Here is a 26,614-nt window from a genome sequence, read left to right as displayed (position 1 = left end):
TTCCTCAAATCGGAGCTGAAGAAAACTTGCTGCTGGTCCGCATGCACAAATTTGGTCCATATCTCCCTTGCAATGGGCCAGTCCCTCATGATATGTAAATTACTCTCCTCCACCGCATAGTAAGAACACGCAGCAATAACACTCAAGTGCCTCCTCATCCGCACCGAGTTCGACAGTAAGCAATTTCTAGAAAGCAACTAGAGAAAGAACCGTACCCGTTCCTGGATATGTAAGCCCCAAATCAACTTCCAACACGAGTCCACAGGAACAGATAACGACTGCCGTTTGAGAATTCTGTACGCTGACGTGACACTAAATTCACCCGAAGTAGTGCCTGACTAAGCCCAATCATCACCGGTGTCCTTATTAGGGAAAATCACAGTAGACGCCAAGTTAAGGATACTGCTCGGGGGAAGAAGATTAGTTATCGATTCCCAATCCCATCCCCCTTGGGGGCGCCAATATGAACAGATCTTCCTCATGCGATCCTCAACCGGGACCATAGCCCTGGCTACCTCAATGAGAGGTTTGCTCCCAATCCAACTATCCAACCAAAACCTGGTCTTTCTCCCATTCCGAACAGTCCTGCCGAGTCCCCTCACCCGGTTTTTCGCCCCTAACAAAATACAGGACCAAATGTAACTTTGGCCATGTCTCTGGCAGAACATAAGCAAGTCGGTGAGCCCAGCAGCATATTTGTGACGAAGGACCCGAACCCAAAGAGTCTGGTCTTCAGTGGGGAGGCGCCAGCTTAGCTTCATTAGAAGCGCCACGTTCATCTCTCGGGAGGAGCGAATACCCAAACCGCCTGCCATACGGGGCTGAGAAATGACATCCCAACGAACCAGATGAATCTTCCGAGTAAGCTCCGTGCCACCCTAGATAAAGCGGCGGTTTAAGCTATCAAGTTTATTACATATAGATATCGGCAAGGCTGTAGTTTGCATTAAATAAACCGGTATACTGGAAGTCACCGCTTTAACCAAGGTAGTGCGACCCGCGGTTGAGAGACAAGCTGCTTTCCAACCACTTAGCCGGTTATGCACTCTATCCAGTATGAATTGAAAGTGAGTCTTAGTGATCCGTTTGTGGAGTAAGGGCACTCCCAAATACTTCCCAAGATCGGACGTGCACTGAACACCAAGCTCCGAGCAGATTTGAAGTTTAAGATGCTCCATCACATTATTGGAGAAGCACACCCGCGACTTGAGGAGCGAGACCTTCTGTCCAGAAGCTTCGTAGAAATAGTTCAGCACTTTCCTCATGCTTTTCGCCTGGTCAATCGAAGCCTCCCCCATGAAGATAATGTCGTCTGCAAAAAACAAGTGAGAAAGTCCAGGGCCCCCCTGGATAGGTAAATCGGCTTCCAATCCCCTCCCAAAGCGACATCTATAATTAAGTGACTCAGTCTTTCTAAGCACAGCACAAACAAATAGGGAGAGAGGGGGTCACCCTGACGGAGCCCCCGTGAAGGCTTAAAATTTGAAGTACGCTCCCCATTCCATAAAACAGACATTGAGGGAGAAACCACACAACTCATAATGACTGAGATCCAGTGAGGGGGCAGACCAAGACACCTGAGCGTATCATGAAGAAAGCTCCAGCTAATTCGATCATAAGCTTTCTCTAAGTCAAGCTTCACAACCATTGTGCCTCTCCTCCCCTTTTTACGATGAAGAGAAAAGACCACCTTCTGCATAAGGACAATATTATCCGTTATCTGACGTCTAGGAACAAAACTGCTCTGAAACGGGCCAACGAGGTATTTGATATGGAACTTGAGCCGCTGGACAAGACATTTAATGATTACCTTGTAGAGGACATTACAAAGGCTTATAGGGCGAAAATGGGACAACAGCTCCGGGCTAGTTGCTTTCGGGATAAGGGTGATCATGGTTTCATTTATACCCTCCTCAAAAATCCCTTAGTTTAGGGCCTTTAGCACACAAGAAGTAATAGAAGACCCAACATATGGCTAGAGCTTCTAATAGAACACCGTTTGGAACCCATCAGGGCTGGGGGCTTTCAGCGCGGACATTGAGAACAGAGCATGCTTTACCTCCTTATCTGTAAAAGGGAGAGCCAACTCAGTTAGAGTAGGATCCACCCAAGGCGGAAAGGTGCTATGAGTCTTCAACCGAGGCCTGTGCCTATTCTCTTCTGTATACACGGCTTGGAAGAAATCGAAATCCATACTGCAGAGGCTAGCATTATCCCAAACCCATATACCCTCAGAGTTCAAAATACCAGCAATCTTATTCCTTCGCCGACGAATGAGGGTGGAAGCATGAAAGAAGGCGGTGTTCCAGTCCCCGCACGTAATCCATTTCACCCTAGCTTTCTGACACCAAAGCATTTCCTCTTGACATAAGACCGCATTAAGTTCATTGGATAGACGCCTCTCCAGCTTAAGTAAATCCCCAGAAACCAACGTCCCTAATATGCGCTGAACCCCTCTCAGACGAGCAAGAAGCGATCTTTTCCTATAGAAGATATTCCCAAAGACCTCTCTATTCCAACCCTGGAGCTAACGAGCAACCACCCCAAGACCCTCCACCGAGCAGCTATGATTTCCCCAAACCTGACTCATGAAATCCACAAACCCCGGGTGCTGGAGCCAAGCAGCCTGAAAACGAAAAGGGGTAGCAGAACGACTCGGAGTAAAATTCAGGAGGTTCAAGCAGATGGGAACATGATCTGAATTATGACGGGGGAGATGACGGATGATGGCTTTCGGGAACAGATGTCTCCAAGCCATATTGCCCAAAGCTCTATCAAGTCTGCAAGCCACCCTGGTACGAGGGAGATGGCCCCAGAACCAAGTAAAAGGAGGCCCTGCGAACCCCAGCTCCACAAGCCGAAGGTCGTTAATCCAATCAGAAAAAATAGCACATTAAGACATTGTAGCCGGGACTCCTCCACGTTTCTCATCCGCAGAAGCAATGCAATTAAAATCCCCTGATATGACCCATAGGCAAGAAATTGTGTTCCGTAAAACCCGAATCTCCTCCATAAAATGATGCTTGAAGGGAAGCTGAGGTCTGACATACACCACTGAGAAGGCGAAACTGATCCCATGCATACTTCCCCCAATAATCTCAACTTGAGCATGGAGAAACTGAATGTTTTGCTGAGAGAGGACAATCGAGACACGATTACTATCCCAGAACAACCAGATACCTCCCCTGAACCCATCAGATTCCATAATAGCTTGATCAGTAAACTTAAGTCTCCTGCAAAGACTATCTGCTCTAGTTCCCAAGATCCTCGGTTCAAGCAAGGCCAAAATTGCAGGGTTATGAGCATTAACCAAATTAGAAAGGGATCGTTGAAAGACCCTATTACCAGCTCCAAAACGGTTCCAAACGATGTAATTCATCAGAAAAAATAGAAAGGAAGAAGGCACCAACCTCAGGGAAAACTATCATGTAGGGAAGTTCCCTACCATAGAAGATAAATCATTACCATCAGTGCCTGCAATATAAGAGGAGTCCCGAGGATTCACCATCAAGACCGAATCTGTTTGCTCATTGGTTCCACCTATATTAAAATCAATAGGACTGAGTATGTCACCCTCCCTCCTGATTCATTTACCCCTGCTTCTGCCTTCCAGAGATCGATAAAGCCTCTGACCTTTACCAGGATCCACCTCCATCGCATTCTCAGGATCAACGTTCTCAAGCATAGCAAAGGAATTAAGATTCTGTAGGGCCCCTCTAGCCCGAGATGGTGAGCTGTTTGAGGCATTGCTTGGGGAAGCACCAAAGGAGAATTTCGGACCCTTAGCTTTTTCAACGCTTGTGGCTCCCCTAGCCCCCTATGGTTGCAGTTTCTCCATCGGTAAGAATTTTGCCCCTGCCAACCCTTGATGCCCAGATGGTGATCCCGCAGAGAAATTCTTAGCAGGCATTGGGACCGGACGAGTTCTCGGATTAAACTTCCTCCGTGGTACTATCATCCACGGCCCATACTCAGTATTCGACGTATTATTCACCCCATGGCCTATTTCTGGCACTCCATTATCTGAGTTCGAGCCCCCATTCAAGCTCGCCTTTGGACTACCCTCACTAGAGGCTTGGGGAGGGGGAATAGGTGGAGAAATACTCTGAAATTGGTATTGATCCCGAGAGTGGCCGTAACGCCCACACTTCGTGCAAGCAATATACAACCCTTCGTATTCGACTCGCTGTTCTACCCCATCAAGCTCAAACCACGCCTTGAGAGGTTTATTAAGATCTATCTCAACATATACCCGAGCAAATTTCTCCCTAGCAGCCTTGGCCGTATTCAGATCAACTTTGACAGGTTTCCCAACTTCTTCTGCTATTGCAAGAAGGACATCTTTGTTGTAGTAATACATTGGGAGCTTCGGCAAACGAACCCAAACCATGGTCGAGTCAACCAATTCAGTCGATGGGCTAAAAGAAGCAGTCCAAGACCGAACGGTCACATAATGCCCCTGCACTATCCATGGGCCATCCATGATTACATGTTCTCTGTCTAAATCATTATCGAATTTGATGAGGTGAAATCCGTATCCCAAATCCATCATCACAAAATCACCTATCGGTTTCCAAATATCCATGATTCGGTTCTGTAGAGCCACAAAACCCAAATTTTTCCCAAGAATCTTAATAATCAGAGATTTCTCCCAAGGTGCAATTAGTTGTTTGTGAAGGTCGGCATCCACCATAACTTTAGGGTACAAAGAATCTCCGTTGTCAAAATCAATCGAGACATTACCGTCATCTCGAAGGTTCGTTCTTAGTTTGGAGCTCCTGCAATCATTCTGGGGGGAGAGAAGGTCGCGCCATGTGGTGCGAGGAGGGGGGGGGGGGGGGTAACGGCTAATGAAGATGGATCAGGAGGGATGGGTGGTGGACCAGGCGGTGGTTGCAAGGTTCTGGAGTTAGGGCTCGCGGCGCTGGACATCGCAAGATTTTCTCTTTTTTTTTTTAACTTAAGAAGCGTTCATTTTCTTTATTAAGGTTTTTGAGATTTTTTTATGGACTTATAAGTTTTTTTTTTTGTTTTTTTATTAAATAATTTTTTGATTAATCTACTATGGTAGTTTTTTAAATTTATTTGTAACTTTTTATTCTTTCTCTTTTTATAAGTGATTGTGATATTATTACCCAATAAATAAATTTTATTTATTTATGTAAATAATACTTTATATTTAATCTTAGAGTAAAGTTTCAATTAAATAAATAAAAGAATAATTAAAAGAATAAAAAGTTTTTTTTAATTTCGTGTAGGTCTCTGCGAGACCTACACCCGTCTCGCTGAGACCTATCTCTGGAACTTAGTTCCGGGATTTCGTTCAGCCCACCCAGCTTTTCCGACGCGCACCGAACTACACCATAAGCTAACCCATGAAATTTAAACCCCCTACTCGTAGTCATACATATGAGTTCTTATATTAAGCACCGGATCTTTCATGTCACTCGGAGAACCTCCAATTCATATTTGGACACGTGTATTGTGACCCCACGTAATAATTAAAATAGTGGGGCCTCTTATAATATGTGTGAGTCCATATTAAACGTGTCAAAATATGTATGGGAGGTCCTCCATTTGACATGGAGAACCAGGTGCTTCTAATAATTTGCCCATACCTAGACCTACACTATTGATGCGCCCCCACCTAAGGTTGGAGATGAGGACTCACTAAGGTATAAGTGTACCCCGTCGTTATCAAGTAATAAATTTCTGGTTTAAGTCCAGGTTATCGTCCACATGATTTATTTCTGCAAGTATCAAGCTACTCGATCTCGGATGTTATCTAGGCTTAGGGGGTTTTGAGTTTGGTTTGTTAATTAATCTACTCCTAGGTTGAATTATGCTAATCCTAGCTAAGTTATCTAATTCTAACTAAATTATTCTAAGCCTAACTAAGTTACTCTACCCCTAATTGATCTTTCATTAATGAAACTATTCGAAGGAACATGGAATGAACAATAATAATTAAGATAGATTATCAAGTCTATTGAGTAAAAACCTAATCTGAGTCACTTGTATTCAAGGCGATTAACCCTACTTACCCTCCTGAGGTTCCTAGCGCGTGATTCCCTAAGGCCGAAACTAGGTCTAAGGCTCAGTAAATTGGCGCTTAATCAACTAAGAGGTCGTCAATCTCCTAGGCTCTGACTAAGTCAGATTCAGCTCGCAATATGTGCCTACTAGATTTTGGGGCTTTTGAATGAGTTAAACCAATTGAATAAAGCGTAAGACAGAGATTAAATAATAATCATAGAACAAAACAAGAGCTAAATTATTATTAAAGGCGAGATGATTGTCACAAGATACAATAAGACAAGTTCGGCAACTGTATCAAAGAGTACAAACATAGAAAGATGAAAGAAGATACAAAAATCCCTTTCAGGGAACCTGTTTACTCTGCAGCCGGCGACTTGATCTTAAGGACGAACCTTAGTAATTCCTCGGTAGAAAGCTTTGAAGGAGCTTCAATGGAGTTTGAGGAAGATGGAGAAGATGGAGAGGAATTACAAGGGGAAAGCTAAAACAATTTACAAAAACGAAAGATAATAATTTACAATTGAAAATTCCTATTTATAGACGCGTCTCGGGCCTCGTTTTGACCTATTTTCGTGTCCTAGTTGGTGTAGGAAGACGTGGGGCCGAACGTGGCTTCGTGGGGGCGGAATTGGTCTTTTTGACCAATTCCCGCAAGGCTGCTCGCCGAGCAGGAAAGGCTGCTCGCGCCGAGCAGCCCCCTGCTCGGCGAGCAGGCGCCTGGTGGCCTGCTCGGCGAGCAGGCTCCTGCTCGCCGAGCAGGCCTCTGGCGGCCTGCTCGCCGAGCGTTTTCGCCCGAAGCGCGCTCGATCCAAGCTCGATGAGTTCCGTGACCTTTTTCGTCCGACTTCACACCTGCACACGCATAAAAACTCCGGAAAACATTAGTCCAAAAGCCAAATTGATCCGTCAATCGCTTATTTTGAGCAAACGCTTCGTTCGGTGTGACTTTTGACGGACCAATTAGCTTCAAAAGATAACGGAATTCTAATACGCATGCTATTTCGGCCGTATTTGCCTAAATTGATTACAAAACAAGCCTAAATGACGAAAAGTAAATAGAATGTTCTCAATTCCTAACTTACCCACACAAAAGCATTTAAATGCGAGAATTGCTCGCTTATTAGCCAAATAACCCTAAAAACCGTCCTAAAACCGTACCCAGAGATAGGGGTTTTTGACCCCTATCAAACCTCCTCGCACTTAAAACTTTACTTGTCCCCAAGTAAACTAAAAAACTAAACCCGCCATCATAAGCAAGCTAGAAAACTTCCCAGTTTGACTAGGTGCTTGACATAATTTCGAGCATCTGTAATTACATGCATTCGGAAGTACAAAGTAGAGACACGATATCCAAAAGCCGCATTTCAACTACATTAGGTCATAGTTTTAAGCAAAAAGGACACATGTTCAATTAAACGAGCTTGAAGGGATCGCTAAGTAAAACACCTCACCATAGGTAGTTCACTCATTCACACAATTTTTTAGTGGCTAAGGTGTTTACTCTCGGCTTATGTTCTTGCTTAGGATTACGTTGATTTTGCACGTTCATCCGAGTTCCTCTACTATGCTATATGACTCCGATGATATCAAAAACAGCCTCTAATTGGGGTTGTAATGTGGTTAGAGGGTTAAAGGTACAACAAAGGTTAACTATTCTAGCGCTACAAAAACAGAGTTAAAGTGGCTTTAGCAAATATGAAGTGACTGAGCTTTTTATTCATCCCTTATTATTTTTGTTTTCTTTTGGGATGCTTTCTTGAGACGTTTTTGATTTTTAGGAACTGGGGAATGAAGTTTTGTTTCCCTTTTGTTCGTCTCTTTTCTTTTCTCTTTTTTTTTCTGTTTTTCTTCCCCCTTTTTTTTCTTTTTTGGGATAGTGATGCTCATTCACTTCTTAGCCTTTTGGCTTGCTACTGTAATGCCATAAACAAAGATAAAGCGCTAGAAGAAAACAAAGGCTCAGTTCGAGCTTTGCAAAAACAAGGGTCAAGTGGCGAACCAAGTTGTGGTTCGCAAAAACGGGTTAGAACGAAAGAAAATCTACAAACTATAAAAATGTTGGCTCAAAGGGGCTTCCTAGAGTGGATGAAAAAGAAAAACAAGGTAAAGAAAAGGGTTAATTCTAATGAGGCTGATTCATCGTTTATCATCTCAAATCATTGCATGTAGGTTCAACACAGTATTTGGTGCAAAATCTGTAATCTTCCACAAGCCAAAGCATTCACACAAAAATGTCAAGAAAAAGAGCTTTTTGATGTTCGCTCTTAGGCTCAAATTCAGCTCACAATTCTTTGGGTTTCAATTTTGTGTTTACTAGTTTTCCCCAAACTCAAGTTTAATATCACATGCCTTCAATTCTTAAGTTATCTACCTAAGTAATGATTTTAGCATTTCTTCAAAAGTATGGTCTAAATGCAAACTGTAGCTCATGCTTTTACAGATACAAGAGTTGTGTCCTACGCCTAAACTAGTTGTCATGCAATTTTAGATTCGGTTTTCAGCCCTCAAAGACAAATAACGAAGTTTAGATTCGAAGGAGGTTCACGGTTTTAGGTCCTAAACATGCAAAACCTAAATAAAGCAAAAATAAAACACCAAAACGCAAACCTAAACTAGACACGACGCAACAAAAATTTAAAAATTTATACAATTTTTGTTAAGTTTGTCTACCCCTCCTCCTCACACTAAAAATATGAAATAAGTTCCAACATTGCATCATAAACCTTGAAGCACGAGTGTAAAGAGTTAGGGTGGAGAAGACAACTTACTGATCGGCCACCCATTCTGTGCTTGTCTGTAGGCGCAGAACTTGCACGTCCGAATCGTTCTTGCCAAGATAAAGCTTTAGGCAGTGCCCATTTACCTTTTGGGTGGCTCCATCCCTTCCTTTGATTTCAACCATTCCGGAGGGGTGTGCGTTGATGACCGAGAATGGTCCGTGCCATCTACTTTTGAGTTTGCCCGGGAAAAATCTCAGTCGGGAGTTGTATAGGAGTACTTGGTCACCTACTTCAAAGGTTTTCTTTTGTACTTTCCTATCATGCACCCTCTTGGTTCGTTCTTTGTACAGCTTGGCATTTTCGTAAGAGTTGTACCGGAGCTCATCCAGTTTGTGCAGCTGAGTTAGTCGTAGTTCACCTGAAAGTTTTGGGTCAAAATTCAAGTAATTCAGCGCCCAATAAGCCTTATGCTCTAGTTCAATCGGTAAATGACAAGATTTTCCGAAAACTAAACGATAGGGGGACATTCCTATTGGAGTCTTGAAAGCTGTCCGATATGCCCAAAGAGCATCATCCAGCTTAAGGCTCCAGTCTTTTCTAGCATTCCCTACTGTTTTCTCAAGAATACATTTTAATTCCCTATTTGACACTTCTACCTGGCCACTCGTCTGAGGGTGGTAAGGTGTTGCAACCCTATGAGCTACGCCATACTTTTGGAGCAACATGTCAAATTGCTTATTGCAGAAATGGGATCCCCCATCACTGATTATGGTCCGGGGGGTCCCGAATCTGGTAAAAATATTCTTTCTCAGAAATCTCATCACTACTCGAGCATCATTTGTGGGTAGAGCTTCTGCTTCTACCCATTTGAAAACATAATCAACCGCCACAAGAATGTATTGGTTGTTGTGTGACATGGGAAAAGGTCCCATGAAGTCTATGCCCCAAACATCAAATAGCTCACACACGAGTATACCTTGTTGAAGCATCTCATTTCTCCTAGAGATATTTCCTACTCTCTGACATGCATCACAATATTTAATATAGCTATTAACATCTTTATGCATTTGTGGCCACCAAAACCCACTTTGGAGGATTTTTGCCACTGTCCTATCTGGCCCGAAGTGGCCACCTGGTTCCCTAGAATGACACATATTAATCACTGAATCTACCTCCTCTTCAGGTATACATCTCCTAATTATGCCATCAGTGCAGAATCGAAATAAATATGGTTCTTCCCAAAAATATTGTTTGTTTTCAAACATGAACTTACGTTTCTTGCTTGCATCTAAATCAGGGGGAAGAATGTTACCGACTTTGTAATTTGCGATGTCTGCAAACCATGGGAGAGATCGTACCGAATATAATGTTTCGTCTGGAAATACCTCCTTGATTGTTTCATGTTCTAAGGTCTGTTGATCTGACTCTAACCTGGATAGGTGGTCTGCTATTACGTTTTCCACCCCTTTCTTGTCTCTGATCTCGATGTCAAATTCTTGGAGTAGTAAGATCCAACGGATCAGCCTAGGTTTTGCATCCTGTTTGCTCATCAGATATCTCAGGGCTGCATGGTCAGTAAAAACAATTACCTTAGATAACACCAAATAGGATCTAAACTTATCAAAGGCAAACACTACGGCTAGCAATTCCTTTTCGGTTATTGAATAATTCTGCTGTGCATCATTTAAGGTTTTGCTAGCATAGAAGATTGGGCAGAACAGTTTATCTACCCTCTGCCCAAGACAGGCTCCTACGGCCAGATCACTGGCATCGCACATCAATTCAAAGGGAAGGGACCAATCCGGGCTTACCATAATAGGTGCTTCAATTAATTTCTTTTTCAGTAATTTAAATGCAAACATACATTCTTCATTGAAATTAAAATCAGCATCTTTCAGTAATAATTGAGTGAGGGGTTTAGTGATTTTTGAAAAGTCTTTTATAAACCATCTATAAAACCCCGCATGTCCAAGAAAGCTCCTAACCAATTTCACATTAGTAGGAGGTAGGAGTTTTTCAATCACCTCAATTTTTGCCGGATCGACCTCGATCCCCTTCCCCGACACCTTGTGTCCTAATACTATACAGTTTTGGACCATGAACTGACACTTTTCCCAATTAAGTGCCAAGTTCTTGTCTTCACAACGTTCTAAGACTCGGTCCAAGTTTTCAAGACATTGGTCGAAAGTAGGTCCTACAACATTAAAATCATCCATGAAAATTTCTAGGAACTCCTCGACCATGTCAGAAAACATAGCCATCATACAACGTTGGAACGTGGCAGGGGCATTACATAATCCGAAAGGCATCCGCCTATATGCAAAAGTCCCATAGGGGCAAGTGAATGTGGTTTTCTCTTGATCCAAAGGGTCCACAGGAATTTGCATATAGCCGGATAGCCCATCTAAAGTACAGAAAAATTCGTGCCCTGCCAATCGTTCCAACATTTGATCAATAAACGGTAAGGGAAAGTGGTCTTTACGGGTGGCCTCGTTTAATCTCCTATAATCTATGTATACACGCCAACCCGTAACCTTTCTAGTTGGGATTAATTCTCCTTTTTCGTTTTCCATTACCGTTGTTCCCCCTTTTTTGGGCACACATTGAACCGGGCTTACCCATTGGCTATCAGAGATTGGAAAGATGATACCTGCGTCGAGGAGTTTAATAACCTCGGCTTTTACCACCTCTTTCATGTTAGGGTTGAGCCGTCGTTGAGGTTGGGCAGATGGCTTGATCTCCTCCTCAAGAAAAATTCTATGTGTGCAGATTTTGGGGTCGATACCTTTGATGGCGTGGATTGACCATCCAAAGGCTCCTTTATGTTCCATCAGCACCTCCACCAATTTTTCTTCCTGTTCAACTGTCAACAAAGAAGAAATAATAACGGGTAAATCTGAGGGAGGTTGAAGAAAAACATATTTCAGGTTGTTGGGTAAGGGTTTAAGCTCCAATTTTGGAGGTTCCTCTAACGAGGTTTTAGGTTTAGGTTTGATCTCACGATCAAGGTCCTCTTTTCTACCCTTAACCCAATAACATTTTTCAGGTGGGAGATCTTCAAATGGCTCACTTGAGTTTTCACATTCCTCACCACCTAGACCGAGTTCTAAAGAGGCATTTCTTATATCAAGGTCAACTTCCTCAACACATTCATCTATAAGTGCATCCACAAAGTTACAACTTTTGGAGCGTTCTTGAGGAAATTTCATGGACTCATAAACGTTAAATGTTACCTCTTCGTCCTGCACCCTTAGGACCAATTTACCTCCATGGACGTCTATTAGTGTCCTACCGGTTGCAAGAAACGGTCTCCCGAGGAGAATGGGGACGGAGTCATCTTCTTCCATGTCGAGGACCACAAAATCGACCGGGAAGATCAGTTTGTCCACCCTCACCAGCACATCTTCAACTATACCTCTAGGCCGTGCAATTGACCTATCCGCTAGCTGTAGTGTCATGTTTGTTGGTTTAGGTTCTCCGAGCCCCAATTTCCTGAAAATTGATAGAGGCATAAGATTAATACTTGCTCCTAAATCGCATAATGCCCTATCTATGTGCATGTTGCCTATCCTACATGGGATGGTAAAGCTCCCTTGATCTTTAAGCTTGGGGGGTAATTTATGGGTGATTATGGCCGAGCATTGTTCTGTTAAAGCCACTATCTCATTTTCCCCAAACTTTTTCTTTTTCGACAACATATCTTTAAGAAATTTTGCATAGTTCGACATCTCCTCTAGTGCTTCCATTAATGGAATGTTTATTTCTAATCTACTAAGGATTTCTGAGAACCGGGCAAATTTCTTATCTAGGTTGGCCTTTTTCTGCTTCTGAGGGAATGGCAGTTTTGGTGCATAAGGCCTAACCGCTTTTTCTACAGCTTTTTCAGAAGCTGAAGTTTCAGATGCGGGACCGGGGTTGCTTACCACTTCCAGTTCCCTACTTACCTGAGGTGACAGAGATATTTGCGATGGAGAGGCCACGAGTGTGTCCACTTCCTTGCCGCTCCTTAGGGGGATGGCTTGAACCGCCTCTTCTTGCAAAAGGAACGCCTCGTGGCATTCCCTTTCTTCTTGTCTGATTGTGGCGAGCTGGTTACTCAGGGTCCTGCAAGCCTCCTCGTTGGCTGCCAGTCGGACGGATATCTCTTTTAGGAGAGTCATTATTCCTTCTAAGTACCCTGTCTGCCTGCCATAAAAATCAGAGTTAGAATGAGGACATGGAAGGGTATCCATGGGTGCCATATAGGGCGCCGGTGGATATCGTGTATGCTCCTGATCGTAGTAGTTGTAAGTTGAGGGTTCAGAATTATACCTTTGATGATTACCCAAATAACTTACATTCTCACCTCTGGGTACGTAATAGTTGATGTGGCATACCCTACCGGGGTGATTCTGGCCGCATCTCTCGCAGAATGGTATCCTTGGTTGGTTATTTTGGTTGTATGAAGCCACCAGGAAGTCCATTTTTGTGTTAAGATCGTTCATGGACGGGTTTGATGCTCTGTTGTCCATAATTGCTGGAAGAACGATCCAATTTTAAGTAATAGTGTATCAACAAGTATATATATGTATACAAATATAAATGATATTAACAAGGAAAGTATTCACAAAGAATGCCTAAACTAACAAGTCGACCTTTGGTTCGATATTGCAGAAGAAATAAATCCCCGGCAACGGCGCCAAAAACTTGATGCGCCCCCACCTAAGGTTGGAGATGAGGACTCACTAAGGGATAAGTGTACCCCGTCGTTATCAAGTAATAAATTTCTGGTTTAAGTCCAGGTTATCGTCCACAGGATTTATTTCTGCAAGTATCAAGCTACTCGATCTCGGATGTTATCTAGGCTTAGGGGGTTTTGAGTTTGGTTTGTTAATTAATCTACTCCTAGGTTGAATTATGCTAATCCTAGCTAAGTTATCTAATTCTAACTAAATTATTCTAAGCCTAACTAAGTTACTCTACCCCTAATTGATCTTTCATTAATGAAACTATTCGAAGGAACATGGAATGAACGATAATAATTAAGATAGATTATCAAGTCTATTGAGTAAAAACCTAATCTGAGTCACTTGTATTCAAGGCGATTAACCCTACTTACCCTCCTGAGGTTCCTAGCGCGTGATTCCCTAAGGCCGAAACTAGGTCTAAGGCTCGGTAAATTGGCGCTTAATCAACTAAGAGGTCGTCAATCTCCTAGGCTCTGACTAAGTCAGATTCAGCTCGCAATATGTGCCTACTAGATTTTGGGGCTTTTGAATGAGTTAAACCAATTGAATAAAGCGTAAGACAGAGATTAAATAATAATCATAGAACAAAACAAGAGCTAAATTATTATTAAAGGCGAGATGATTGTCACAAGATACAATAAGACAAGTTCGGCAACTGTATCAAAGAGTACAAACATAGAAAGATGAAAGAAGATACAAAAATCCCTTTCAGGGAACCTGTTTACTCTGCAGCCGGCGACTTGATCTTAAGGACGAACCTTAGTAATTCCTCGGTAGAAAGCTTTGAAGGAGCTTCAATGGAGTTTGAGGAAGATGGAGAAGATGGAGAGGAATTACAAGGGGAAAGCTAAAACAATTTACAAAAACGAAAGATAATAATTTACAATTGAAAATTCCTATTTATAGACGCGTCTCGGGCCTCGTTTTGACCTATTTTCATGTCCTAGTTGGTGTAGGAAGACGTGGGGCCGAACGTGGCTTCGTGGGGGCGGAATTGGTCTTTTTGACCAATTCCCGCAGGGCTGCTCGCCGAGCAGGCGCCTGGCGCCCTGCTCGGCGAGCAGGCTCCTGCTCGGCGAGCAGGCCTCTGGCGGCCTGCTCGGCGAGCAGGCCACCAGGGGCCTGCTCGGCGAGCAGAAATGGCCCGTAGGGCCCTGCTCGCCGAGCGTTTTCGCCCGAAGCGCGCTCGATCCAAGCTCGATGAGTTCCGCGACCTTTTTCGTCCGACTTCACACCTGCACACGCATAAAAACTCCGGAAAACATTAGTCCAAAAGCCAAATTGATTCGTCAATCGCTTATTTTGAGCAAACGCTTCGTTCGGTGCGACTTTTGACGGACCAATTAGCTTCAAAAGATAACGGAATTCTAATACGCATGCTATTTCGGCCGTATTTGCCTAAATTGATTACAAAACAAGCCTAAACAACGAAAAGTAAATAGAATGTTCTCAATTCCTAACTTACTCACACAAAAGCATTTAAATGCGAGAATTGCTCGCTTATTAGCCAAATAACCCTAAAAACCGTCCTAAAACCGTACCCAGAGATAGGGGTTTTTGACCCCTATCAACTATCTCTAACCACAAATTAGTTGGGTGATGTGGCATGAAAGTTGAAGGAAGTTAGAAAGAGGTTAGTAGTGGTTAGTGGAAGTTATGGAGGTTATACCCTTGTCAATTGGTGGTGAAAGTTTGAGAGAAAAATAAAAGGTAGTGAGTTGATTGTTTACCTCAAATGTCACCACAAAATGCTATAAATAGACTTTCAATCCTTCATTAATACTCACTTATTCAACACATCAAAACCCCTTCCTAAAGGTCATTTCCAATGCTCTCTCCTTGAGTTCTTAGTTGTTAAGTTATTAGCTTTGTTCTTTCAAGTTCTTAGTTCTAATTCTTTTTCTATTGTTTTAGGTTCAATTCAAGTTTTTAATAGCCCATTTTGAAGTTCTTTCCATTTAATTTAGCATTCCTAAGTCTAAAGTTCTCAATTCTCTAGCTAGCATCATTTTCCAAATTAATTTTTCCAGCTCTTGTTATAATTTGTCCAGTTATTTTCCAAGCCTAATTTTGTCTATTTAAAGTCCATTTTGGCCTTTGATGACTTTCTGAAGTTAAATTTCGCCTTTTATTTTACCCAATTCCGTATTCAGAAATTCCGTTTACAAGCCAATCTTTGCACCTCAAATCTTTTAGACATTCTCTTTCCAGCTTTCCTACAATCTGCCCAGTTATTTTTCAAGCCCAATTGCGGCCGTTTAAAGTCCATTTTTTCTTTCGATTCCTTCTAAACATTTGTTCTTGACTTCTTGAAGTTAAATTTAGCCTTTACTTTTTTTTATTCCGTGTTTGTAAGCACTCATACGGTCCCTCCAAAGTTGAATGTCAAATCTGCCCCATACTTGCCTACTACAAATCAGAAATTTGCTAGATCAATTTCGCTCTTACCAATCGACCGTGGTGCTTCGAGGACCTCAAGCCCACACCAAATTCAACGTCTAGCCGAGATAGCTATTGTGGCTCCGAGTTTATCGTTGAATTTTCATTTTATTGTTATTGCATTACAATCTCTTGTATTGATTTGTCTTGGGTTAATATACAAATTTGCCCTTGTGTTTTTCTGGAAAAACAAATATGCCCTTGTATCAAATAAGCCCACTAAAATCTCCTTATACTTGTCACAAACCTACAGATATATCCCACACTAACAAAATCGTGATTTGGCACAAACGCCGTTCCACGTGGAACGCCACATCCTGCCACGTCAACTGCCAATAAATTAAAATACCACATGTGCACATCAACCGTATAAAAGAGAATTTATTTCTCATTCTTCTCAGAACAAATCGCGATTTGGGTTCTTTTAGGGTTCTTGCGATCGGGAACAAATCGCGAAAGTGCAGTAGGTTGGTTGAAAGAGAAAGGGTTAGGGTTAGGGTATAATTTCTTAATCGCGTTCTCTATACCTGGAGATGACGAGTGAAAGTTTGGTCGGTTCATTGAATTCGCTGCGCCATAGAAGGATGGAAACTACTTATGATGATCCCCCAAAATTCTGCTACTGTAAATTGAAGGCACCTAGATGGACGAGTTGGAGCAAGGAGAACCCAGGAAGGAGATTTTATGCTTGCCCAAAATTTAAGGTATGTTTGTTCTGTTTTCAATTTAGGTATTTAAGAAACAGATTATTAGGGTTTTGTGAAATAGATGATTGGTTGAGTATATGATGGGATTATAGGTTGAAATTGTAGGATTATTGTTTGAAATTGAAATTGAAATTGAAATTCTGGGGTTCTTGGTTAAAATTGTGGGATTATTGGATGCAATTGAAATTGAAATTGTGGGGTTATTGTTTGAAATTGAAATTGAAATTCTGGGGTTCTTGGTTAAAATTGTGGGATTATTGGATGCAATTGAAATTGAAATTGTGGGGTTATTGTTGAAATTGGGGGATTATTGTTTGGAAATTGAAATTGTGGGATTATTGGGTTGAAACTGTTAAAAATGTGGAACAATTTCTATGTTGTATTGCTTGAGATGCTTGAAATTGTGGGATTATTGTATTGCTTGACAAAGGGTGTGGTTACTTTGAATAATGGGATTATTGTATTGCTTGAGATGCTTTAAATTGTGGGATTTTTGCTGTTTGGTTCAAACTCAACTGTAATAATGGGGTTAATTCTACAGGACAAAGGGTGTGGTTACTTTGACTGGCACGAGGAGAAGCTATCGCTTAGAGCAAAAAGCGTGATTGATGAGCTCCGTGAACAGATCGAGCACTTGAAGGAGGAAAATCACATGCTCAGGACAGATGGAGAATACTCGTCCAAAGACGATTCATTGTACTGGCAGAATCTTATCCAAACTCAACTGGACAGGAATCATGAATTGGCTACAGGGTTAAAGGGTGCGAATAAAAGGAAGAACATGTTAATTATATTGGTGATCATCACTTGGCATTTGCTCGTGTACATGGTATTCAAATGAAGTCAGTAGGAGTAACACTTAGATTATATTCCCATGGGATTAGTATGGGATTTTAACGTAGGACTAAGTTATTTTGTATGGGATTGTAGTTTCGTGGAAGCTTGGTTACGTATTTTGGCATTTTGTAATCCCATGGGGTTAGTATGGGATTTTAAATTAGGACTAAGTTATTTTGTATGGGATTGTTTCCTTCATCCATATGATCCATAATAACATCTCTTTCATCTACATTCAGTTCCACACCAGCCCCTATAGTAACATCTCTTGCTTCTACTTCTTCCACTACATTACATTCTACTTCTTCCCCCATATTTCCTACAACATCAGCCCCTATAGTAACATCAACTGCTTCTACTTCTTCATCTCCATTTCCTAAATCCATATGATCCATAACAACATCTCCTTCTTCTACATCTGCGTCTACAGTTACTTCCACATCAGCCCCTACATTAGCATCTTCCTTCCCTACATTTCCTATATCCACATGCTCCACATTAACATTTCCTTCTACTTCTACCTCCCCTACATTTCCTACAGGCATTTGCTCCACATCTCCTGCTTCTACATTACCCTCTTCCCCTACACCTCTTGCCCCCTCAACATCAACACTGTCATTCACACCATCCATCTTAATAGAAGGAAGAGCTAGTATATCAGTAACAAAAATAGGCTCATCAACCTTATGAGATGCATATATGTGAATGACATTTTTTTACGACTAATGAGTGATAAAAGCCTCCTAATGCTAGCATCCCCATCCAATTCAAACAACCTACCAGACTTTAACGATCTACCGGGTTCTAGACATAGTAATTCACTCACATTATGGAACTTCAAATCATCATGGTATAAAGCCTTAAGATCAATTAAATTGAGAAAGTCAGGATCAAAATTTTCTTTGATTGCAAAATTCCCGTTAATATAATCTATATGTGGATCATTGATCCATCTACCCCCAAAATGCAAATAAATCTTCAACAACACCATTTTCAAACTCTGCAAACAACACAATATGCTCAAGTTCAGCAACCAGACATAACCAACAATCATAAGCAAAATTATAACCAACCAGAGATAAGCAACAAGCATAAGCTACGATCATAAGAAATTATAGAAATTAAAGACAAGTTTTCATAGCAATTACATATGCAACAATCATATATAAAACAATCATAAGCATACCAAATTATACATAAAACAATCATAAGCATACCAATTATACATAAAACAATCATATATAAAACAATCATAAGCATACCAATTATAGAAAGTATACGAATACTCTGAGAACTATGCAACAATCTAAACCCTAACCCATACACATACCCAGAAATTAAGCAACTGATAAAAGAAGTTGAAGGCTTACATGTATGCGAAATTTCAATCGCGATTCTTCATCTCCCCCATATCGAGTGTGCGCTCTCCTCCTACGATCTCCACCTGCGATCTCCACTCGTTCGAGAGTAAGTGATAATAGGGTTTACGCCTTCGATAATCGAAAATCCAGAGCAACTAAAGGTCAAAATGTAATTCGTGGGAGAGGGGGAATATCGCACTTCGTTGGAGAGAACGAAGAAGACGAAAGGTTCGAAGTCTGGGTTCGAAATGTTTTATTAACCCTTTATATTTTTTAGTTGCCATGTAGGATTCATTTTAATTTGTTGGTAGTTGATGTGGCATGACGTGGCGTTCCACGTGGAACGACGTTTGTGCCAAATCATCATTCCGTTAGTGTGGGGTATATCTGTAGGGTTGTGACAAGTACAAGGAGATTTTAGTGGGTTTATTTGATACAGGGGCATATGTGTTTTTCCGAGAAAACACGAGGGCAAATATGTGTATTAACCCATTTGTCTTTCCCCAATTCAATTGATTTATCTACATGTTTAGTATAGAAATATTTCAATTGTAATTAATTTCATTTATTACTTTGAATGCATGTACTCAAACCTATATTTATATCCAGGAGGGAATCCAGGATTTCTTCCCTATGGGAGCAAACAATACAACTAAAATAATTTTTATCCAAAAAATAATAATAATAATAACAATACAAATAAATTATGTCAATTAAAATATATTAAAATAAATTGCGTAACTTAATATCCTTCATAATTTTCCTCTACGTTTCTTCATATTTTGAAAGCGTTGAATAATTTTTTCATTATCAATGCTAGCAAATATATTTTTCTCAACACATGTAACTAAACAGTCATTCAAAAGTTCATCCCCTAAATTGTTTCGTAGTGGTGTCTTTATCAATTTCATTGTCGAAAATACGCTTTCCACCGATGCAGTTGCAACTGGTAAAATTAGAGCTAACTTCACAAGTAAATAAACCAGATCTTTCTTGTCTAAACTAAGCTTTTTCCAAGATCTCAAATTCTTTTAAGCTCTGAAAACTGACTATCAGATCTCACATCAAAAATATTTACTTTTTAGTTTTAGGACCTATTTAGTTTTGCATTTAAATATTTACTTTTTATTTTTTATTTATTTTTGTTGTAAACAAAACGACATAGTTCTAATTAAATAAAACGACCTTGTTTTGCTTTAAACATAATTAAAAAAATAAAAATAAAATATTAAATTTAAAACCATTATTCATCCTCAATTATAGAACCAGTAAACCCTAAACCTCCATTGATGAAGGGAGACAAAGCTCTAAAACTTCAAAATTAAAAAACTTCAAAATTAATACCTGGGTTTAAAAAAAATACAAATATCAGTAGGGGCAACTGCCCCCAGTGCCTCCATATTGGATTCGCCCCTGTTTATATCAGGGGGTGTTTGGGTCACAAGGGGTAAGGGAAAATGAATCAAGAAATGGAAACTAAAGGAAAGGAAATGAATAACCATTAATTCCCCTATGTGTTTGGATATGTTTAGGAAATGGAATGGGGGTAAAGGGAATCCAATTCCCTAGAGGGCATGAGGTAATGGTTTAACCTAAAGTGGGGTAATGACTTAACCTAAAGTGGGTAAAGGGAATGAGTTTTTTTTTTTTGTAAACAAACAAGAACAAAGGGAATGAAACTCTCTCATTCCCATTCCCATTCCTAAAGACCCCAAACCAAACGCCCCCTAAATACCCATTTTTTTAAAATCTTATGTCAATTTCGCACTTTTATTTCCTTTATTTTATGCGTCTTTAATTGACTCGCATTAGCTTAAATAAAATTAGATTATCTAGCAAAGTTTTTATAAAGGCGCTAGAGACCTAAGAGGGACTTTTTCAATCCTTGCGTCCCTTGCCAATCGCCTCGTTTATAGATTTCAAGTTTTGACATTCAAATCCACAAACTTAACCGTCCATTTTAATTGATAAATAAATTCTCCGGCACGCACGCACCCTAACCACACGTGACAAGATTGAAAATTAGCATATTCGTGAAATATCGCTAACAGATATATATCTCTATATGAGTAGTTATCATCTATCTCTATATATGAGTGTCTATCGTCACATAGAGCTGGTTAATTGAAAGATCATGAAGTCATTTCTGGAGAAAAAAAAGTATGAAGTCGATTATGAGTGGAGTGTGTTTCTCGCCATTGTGCCAAAAATAGTTTCAAGCACTGTCTACTATTGCTCTATCATGATCTAAGATATTGAAGATGCATATTCGAGATTCTTTAATGTACTTCTTAATTGTAATTTTTTAATTATTTATGTTGAGATTTACTTTTTTTTTTTATGAATGAAACAATTATTTTTCTTTTAAAAAAACCGTTAATTTCCTTTTAACACATGACATTTATTTACTATACTTTTATTCACAAGAGATGATCCTTATATTATGGATGCACTAGTGTTTACATGTACATTGATAACCAAATGAATTTGGTCATTCACCGTTAGATCTAACTCTATTAAATTTAAGTCTTAGAATACTTTAAATCTTCACTCTAGAATCCTAATAAGCCCTGATCTAATGGTGAATTACTAGATACTATATGATCATTAAGGTCCATGTGATCAAAATCGGAATCGAAAAATGCATATTTAGAAGTCCCTAGTTAATTTGATTTTTATTAATTAAGCTTTGATCTTTTTAAATGGATACATTAAGCCAGTTATCAATTATTTTTTAACACACTAACCTCCTAATCTTTTAAATGAATACATTAAGTCTTTGATCATTTATATTTTAACGCATTAAGCTTCTCTTGGACGATGCAATTATATGTGTGATTCAAAACTCCATTTAACGCAAACAAAACTGCCAGCATGTTATTATTTTAACACGTCAATTGACATATAAATTATCACACCAGATAATTTCTTAACTATTTTAAAATAGAATAGTGATCTCTTGATAATTTGCGAGTGTTAAATAGAGTTTGAATTATTTGCAGAACTAGGACATCAAATAGTGGCTTAATGTGTTAAAAAAAATCAATTTTTTTTTTATGAAAGTGTTAAAAAAAATAAATGATAAAGGGCTTAGCATATCCATTTATAAAATCAAAGGTTAATATGTTTAAAATTAATTAATTTAGGATTTAATATGTCTGTTTGAAAGATTAAGAGCTTAATCAATAATAAATTAATCACGATTTGATCTATTGTCATTTATACTATATAAGACTATTATCGCATAAAGATATAACTTTTTTTTATTAATGTGACAAACTATATACGTAAAATAATAAATTTATATAAAATCCATAATGACAATATAAATAAATAATTTTAGTTACTTCTTAAAAAAATTTAGTTACAGCTGTGAAGGTGACTCCTGAGGCTGTAATTGCACTGATTAACCTTTTCTCTTTATACAAATACTATTATTAAAATAATAATTGAACTGATCTTACTCGCGAACTTATTCGTAGTATTATAACTGAGTTTGTTCACAAATCGATAATCGAACATGTTTGCGAGCTTTCAAGCTGATTTTTAGTGTGCTCAAACTCGATTAGTTTACTAATCGAGTTTCATAATCGTGCTAAAACTCTCTTTTATAAATCGAATTGAGAACTTAATCAAATTTTTATTGAATCGAACGCCGAACAATTATAAGCAACTTGGCTCGTTTACAACTCTAGTGGCTCCGCAGCATTGACCAACCCTATTACGGAATGTGACCAACTCTTAAAACCATTGGAACATAATCTCAACATTAAAAAGCTCTTCTGGGTAAATTTTGCATATAGTTCTTTTTTGTAAGGTTACATTGTGTTTTTTTCCAAATGGCCTTGTGTATTAATGAAAAATCATCTTAAAAACCCAAATTAGGAAAATTGACCCAAAATATGCATGTATGTGACCATTTGTCATAATAAATACCCTCTTACCTGCCCATCTAACTCTACTCTCATTCTCATGTTCCTTAAATACTCCCATTCCATGCACATCTTTCTTCTTCATACATAATTTCCTCTGCATTTATCCTTCTATCATGTCAAGATTCCTTGTTTTCTTTCCTATTTTTCTTGCTCTTTTTGCCTCCTTTACTTCCTCTTCTTCTTCTACTAATAATTTTTTCCAAAATGAATGCCTGAAAGTCCCCGTCCCTGAATTTATCGACTCTTTGCAATTCACAATCGGTATTATACGAGATGTTACTTCAACCATCTCGAATTTCGGTACCTTCTTCGGCGATCTTCGTCTCAGTAATGCCATAAATGATTGCCTTGACTTGATGGATTTCTCTGCCGATGAGTTGAGCTGGTCCATCTCTGCCTCTCAGAATCCTAAGGGTAATTTAAACAAACACCTTCCCTACTTGTTTATTTCTGTTCTGTTATGACATTTTTGTACTTGCGAAAGATTGAGAAATTTCAAATCCTGCATTTATTTGGTACTGCAATTATGTTGATGTTGAAGAACGAATTGAAGTTTCATAATCTGTACTTGCTCAATTGAAAAAAGGGGACCAATATTGTTTTAATTTCATCGTAGATCCTGTTCCCCTCTTTAATTTTGGGCCCAAATTTGATCCAAACAGCCTCACTTTTTGTGTAATTTCTTTAATAAAGTGTTGGATTCGAGATTAAAGTTGGCTTTACAGCACTAACATCACAGGAAATGAGATTTAAGTGTTACTTTTTCAATTTCTGATAGTAACACATGCTTTATTGAACTAATTCTACCAAAATTACCAAGTTTATGACTAAATTGATACCAAAATTTCAATTTACAGGTAAGAATAACAGTACAGGTGATATGGGTTCAGATTTAAAGACATGGTTAAGTGCTGCACTAGTTAACCAAGACACATGCATTGATGGATTTGAAGGCACTAATGGTATTCTTAAAGGCATAGTTTCAAGTGGTTTAAACCAGATCACTTCACTAGTCCAAGAACTTCTAAGCAAAGTGGACTCAAAACCCAATTCTAACACAAACACAAGCAGCAAAAAGGGGAAATTTCCTCCCTGGTTTAAGCGTGGGGATCGTAAAATGTTAGTGATTAATGGAGTGACTCCTAATGTTGTAGTAGCAGCAGATGGGAGTGGGAATTTCAGCAGCATAATGGAAGCAATAAAAGCAGCTCCAGATTATAGCTTGAGTCGGCATGTGATATATGTGAAGAAGGGTGTGTATAAGGAAAATGTGGAGATTAAGAAGAAGAAATGGAATCTTATGATGATTGGCGACGGAATGGGTGTCACTGTGGTGTCTGGTAACCGGAATTTTATTGATAGTTGGACCACTTTTCGATCAGCAACATTTGGTAAGCAAAGCATATGATACCATGCCAGCTTTTTTTCTGTTTCTTTGCTTTACTATCATCATATTTTCATACTTCACATGACATGCTTGCCACATCCATAAAGAGATTCCATTAATTAGTTTTAAATTATTTAGATTGCACACCTTTTTTTTCTTTCTTAGATTGGGAAAGTTGTGCTCGGTATCACTAATTTGAAAATCTAGTAGTTTTAAGATAGTTACATTTAAGGGATAAGGTTCAACTTTGCCCTTATTGTGTTAGAGAAACTACTAATTTACTTTAAGGAATTATATATCTATCTAATAAAAAAAAAATTAGAACACACTCATTTACTGATATTTGATTGTCAAATCATACTTTTCAAAAGTTGAACATATTAATTTAATATTATTTAATTTATTATATCTAAAATGTTTACTCTTTTATTAAAATAAAATAATTTTTAAAAACTCAATAATTGAGTCTACTATATAAGTTAATTACAAGAAAATGCATAAATTATTTATTACATTATTAATGCAGGTATAAACAATTTGTCAAAATATATAAAACTATTTTAGTTAATCGATAAACTTATTTGAAAGATTTAACATGATAGATAAATAGTTGTTAAAACAGTCCGTTCAAATTTTCTGATTGGTATTAAACTTGTTTAGAATGTTAGGTTAAAAATTTACGCTTTCCAAAAATTAATAAGAATAAATTTGGAACTTATCCTTAAATTGATTTGTTTTTGCTTTTTTCTTCTTATTTTTTTTAAAAGTTATTATTATTATTATTATTATATAGCTAATAATAATAAACAGGTGCACCAATCAATACACCGAGAGATTTTACTGTATATCTATTATAACACGTCATTTCTATGATGGACTAATATTTAATGGCACATTATATCCCATCCATAAAATATTAGTTAGATATTTTTAGTTAATTATTTATATAAAATTTTAATTTTTAAAATATACTATGTGACATTAAATTATTGAAATTTCTTCATCGAGATGAGATTCCAAAAGGAAGTCTCAGCTTCTTTTTCTAGGTCTTCTAGCTTCAATAGTGTAACTTTGACATCATAAACATAATAGATTCCTAACTTTTAATATGAGTATAGGCTTCTCAAAACTAGATATTTGGATTGGGAAGCTGCTTAGCATTAATAGACCAATGAGTTGTATAATGAACTGAGTATAATAGATCCGACTAATAATAAAAAATGTATACAATTACACATGAAAACTTAGGCCTCCATCCATTTATTTAACTAATTGATATATCATATTTCCTAATAAATACGTGTTTATGCTTGTGTTTGACCCAACCATATATTAAATGATTTATTAGGAAATGTTTGCATTTCGAATTTAATTTAGCCGGTGATAATCCTAGTCATATCTGGTTGGAAGATCAGGTATTATTTAATTCTGTTGAAATTCACACTAGCTAGTACAGCCTCAATAGCCAATCTCATTTATTATTTTGTGACCCTAAAAGCATGGGGCTACATGATCTTCTCCTTGCTGCTACTATTCATATGTTGCATAAAGCATTACATATTATTAAATGACTTTCATTCAATTCTTATGACAATTCCCTTATCCCCAGCTGTAAGTGGGAGAGGATTCATAGCCCGAGACATAACGTTCGAGAACACATCAGGACCCGAGAAGCATCAAGCAGTCGCTCTCCGGTCCGATTCAGACTTATCCGTCTTCTACCGGTGCGAAATGAAAGGGTACCAAGACACATTATATACTCACACAATGCGACAATTCTACCGCGAATGCAAAATCAGCGGGACAGTTGATTTCATATTTGGTGATGCAACAGCAGTTTTCCAAAACTGCCAGATACTAGCCAAGAAAGGATTGCCAAATCAGAAGAACACAATAACAGCACACGGCCGAAAAGATCCAAACCAACCCACCGGATACTCCATCCAATTCTGCAACATAACGGCCGATACCGACCTATTACCGGTTGCAAACACCACATATACATTCCTTGGGAGACCATGGAAAAACTTTTCAAGAAGTGTGTTTATGCAGTCTTATATGAGTGATGCTATTAGGCCTGAAGGATGGCTTGAATGGAATGGGGATATGTATTTGGATACTTTGTATTATGGGGAGTATTTGAATTATGGGCCAGGAGCTGGACAAGGGAAGAGGGTTAAATGGCCTGGATATCACATTTTTAATACTTCAAATCAGGCTAATAATTTCACAGTGTCCCAATTTATTGAAGGGAACTTATGGTTGCCTTCAACAGGAGTCAGATTTACTGCAGGATTAGATGTCTAATAAAGGCAGACATCTTAATTAGTTATATCCATAAATGCTATTGTTATGTGTTAATTTAATATCTTTTACTTTAAAAAAGTGTAGTTTATTTGTATAAATTTTTGTAACCTTGTATTCTTTGAATGGATATGTTTCCTAATATTTTTTTCCTCTTA

General features: G+C 38.8%; 1 protein-coding gene across 1 annotated transcript; it reads left to right on the top strand.

Moving 5' to 3' along the window:
• Positions 1-22,774: 22,774 nt before the first annotated feature.
• Positions 22,775-26,614, top strand: LOC136202867 (pectinesterase/pectinesterase inhibitor PPE8B-like). Its single transcript, XM_065993809.1, has 3 exons — positions 22,775-23,179; positions 23,623-24,156; positions 25,762-26,614. The coding sequence occupies exons 1-3, from the start codon at positions 22,879-22,881 to the stop codon at positions 26,457-26,459; spliced, it is 1,533 nt and encodes a 510-aa protein (XP_065849881.1). The 5' UTR covers positions 22,775-22,878; the 3' UTR covers positions 26,460-26,614.

The sequence above is a fragment of the Euphorbia lathyris genome, chromosome 8, assembly GCF_963576675.1.
Source record: "Euphorbia lathyris chromosome 8, ddEupLath1.1, whole genome shotgun sequence".
Lineage (NCBI taxonomy): Eukaryota > Viridiplantae > Streptophyta > Magnoliopsida > Malpighiales > Euphorbiaceae > Euphorbia > Euphorbia lathyris.
This window is presented reverse-complemented; position numbering and strand designations above follow the sequence as displayed.

Coding starts and splice junctions, on each gene's coding strand:
- LOC136202867 (XM_065993809.1), top strand. CDS start 22,879: ATGTCAAGATTCCTTGTTTTCTTTCCTATTTTTCTTGCTCTTTTTGCC. Junction 23,180..23,622: donor TGCCTCTCAGAATCCTAAGG/GTAATTTAAACA, acceptor TTCAATTTACAG/GTAAGAATAACAGTACAGGT. Junction 24,157..25,761: donor TTTTCGATCAGCAACATTTG/GTAAGCAAAGCA, acceptor CCTTATCCCCAG/CTGTAAGTGGGAGAGGATTC.